The sequence below is a fragment of the Dasypus novemcinctus genome, chromosome 12 (genome assembly GCF_030445035.2).
Source record: "Dasypus novemcinctus isolate mDasNov1 chromosome 12, mDasNov1.1.hap2, whole genome shotgun sequence".
NCBI classification, from domain to species: domain Eukaryota; kingdom Metazoa; phylum Chordata; class Mammalia; order Cingulata; family Dasypodidae; genus Dasypus; species Dasypus novemcinctus.
In genome coordinates, this window is record NC_080684.1 from 17,652,761 (window position 1) to 17,654,358 (window position 1,598).

General features: G+C 42.7%; 1 protein-coding gene across 1 annotated transcript; it reads left to right on the forward strand.

Moving 5' to 3' along the window:
• The first annotated feature begins 403 nt into the window (after positions 1–403).
• Positions 404–955, forward strand: LOC139436198 (olfactory receptor 8S1-like). Its single transcript, XM_071207278.1, has one exon. The coding sequence runs from the start codon at positions 404–406 to the stop codon at positions 953–955; it is 552 nt and encodes a 183-aa protein (XP_071063379.1).
• The last annotated feature ends 643 nt before the right edge of the window (positions 956–1,598 follow it).

A 1,598-nucleotide genomic window follows, 5' to 3' on the forward strand; every position in this document is an offset into this window, starting at 1 on the left:
TCAAAAGATTTCAGGTTTGCTACTATTTTGTTTCTAGATAAAATCCTTTCTAAATGACCTTGGAGAACCATAGCACCATCAACAAGTTCATCTTCCTCTGTCTGTCTGCTGACCCACACATCGAGGCTCTCTTCTTTGTACTGTTTTTGCAATTTTATCTCCTGACCATGACAGGGAACCTAATGATGCTATGGGTGGCCAGGGCAGATTCTGACCTCCACACACCTATGTACATCTTCCTGAGTCACCTCCCTTTCCAAAATATTTGCTTCTCTTCTGTCACAGTGTCAAAGTTGCTGGACATTCTGTTGTACCAGAAGAAAACCTCTCTGTGAAGGGCTGCTTGGCCCAAGTCTTCTTTTTGTTTGTGAGTGGATCCACTGAATTTGGCCTGCTGGCAGTGATGGCCTATGACCGCTTTGCTGCCATCTGTCATCCTCTGCTCTATGACCAGGTGATAAACAGCCTGCTCTGTAAGGGGCTGGCTTGGGCTTCCTGGGGTCTGGGCTTTTTGGCTGCATTCTTCAACATCCTTCCAGCTATGAACTTGGACTTCTGTGGAGATTACACCACCCCCCAATACAGCTGTGAGCTGCCCTCTCTTTTTCCTCTATCCTGCTCTGATCTCTACCCCAGTTTTACTATCATGGTCTTCTCCATCCTCCTCTATGGACTTGGAACCTCTTTTCTGATCTCCTTCTCTTTTGCCCCCATTGTCTCCACCATCCTGGGCATCAGCTCCTTCTCAGGTAGAAGCAAGGCCTTTTCCACCTGCTCCTCCCACTTCACTATAGTGCTCCTATTTTATGGCTCAGCTTTCCATCTCATGCAAACCTCAGGTTCAGCAGTGGAGTTCATTTTCTCTGTACAGTACAGTATGGTTACTCCCTTAGTGAATCCCCTCTTCTATAGCCTGAAAAAAATGAAGAGAAAACAGCTCTGTAAAGGACCTTGAGAAAATACCTTCAATTTTAGCCAATCAAGTACAGAGGGTGATGGGTAACTAGCTTATTACAAGATACCAGATGAATTGAACAATAAGATAATTTCCTGACTGCTCCTCATTTTGGATGCAGAAACACAGTTTAACAATTTAGAGATCTATGAGGTTGATGGGAAAGATCGTTCAGTTTTATTTTGTCATTGAAGCAGAGCAAAGCACCAGGTAAACTTGTTAATTCAGCCATTTTCTTTGCATAGTCTTTTGGCTGCATTAATAGGTCTACTTACCATTCTTTTGTTTGTTTGTTATGGGAAAATCGAGCCACATGAAATGGAATCACCAAATCCCTGAACCAGCAGAGAATGGAATGTAGAATAAGGCGGTTAGTCTTGAGTTGGGGAAAGTGTGAAGTTTGGAATGGACAGAGGTGCCATAGTAGTAACTGAGGGGTTTGGATTTTGAGAGTTCTTGTCCTGCCATTGGGTACCAGAGAACACAGGACTGCTGAGAAAGAAGGGCCCATCAGAGGATCCTCAGAAAGCCAGTTTTTAAAATCTAGAAAATATAATATTAGTATCAATGCAATGATTTCATAAAATGGACAATTTAACAGAAAAATATTTTGGTCTTTGAGCATGATATTAGGATACAAAGG

Coding starts and splice junctions, on each gene's coding strand:
- LOC139436198 (XM_071207278.1), top strand. CDS start 404: ATGGCCTATGACCGCTTTGCTGCCATCTGTCATCCTCTGCTCTATGAC.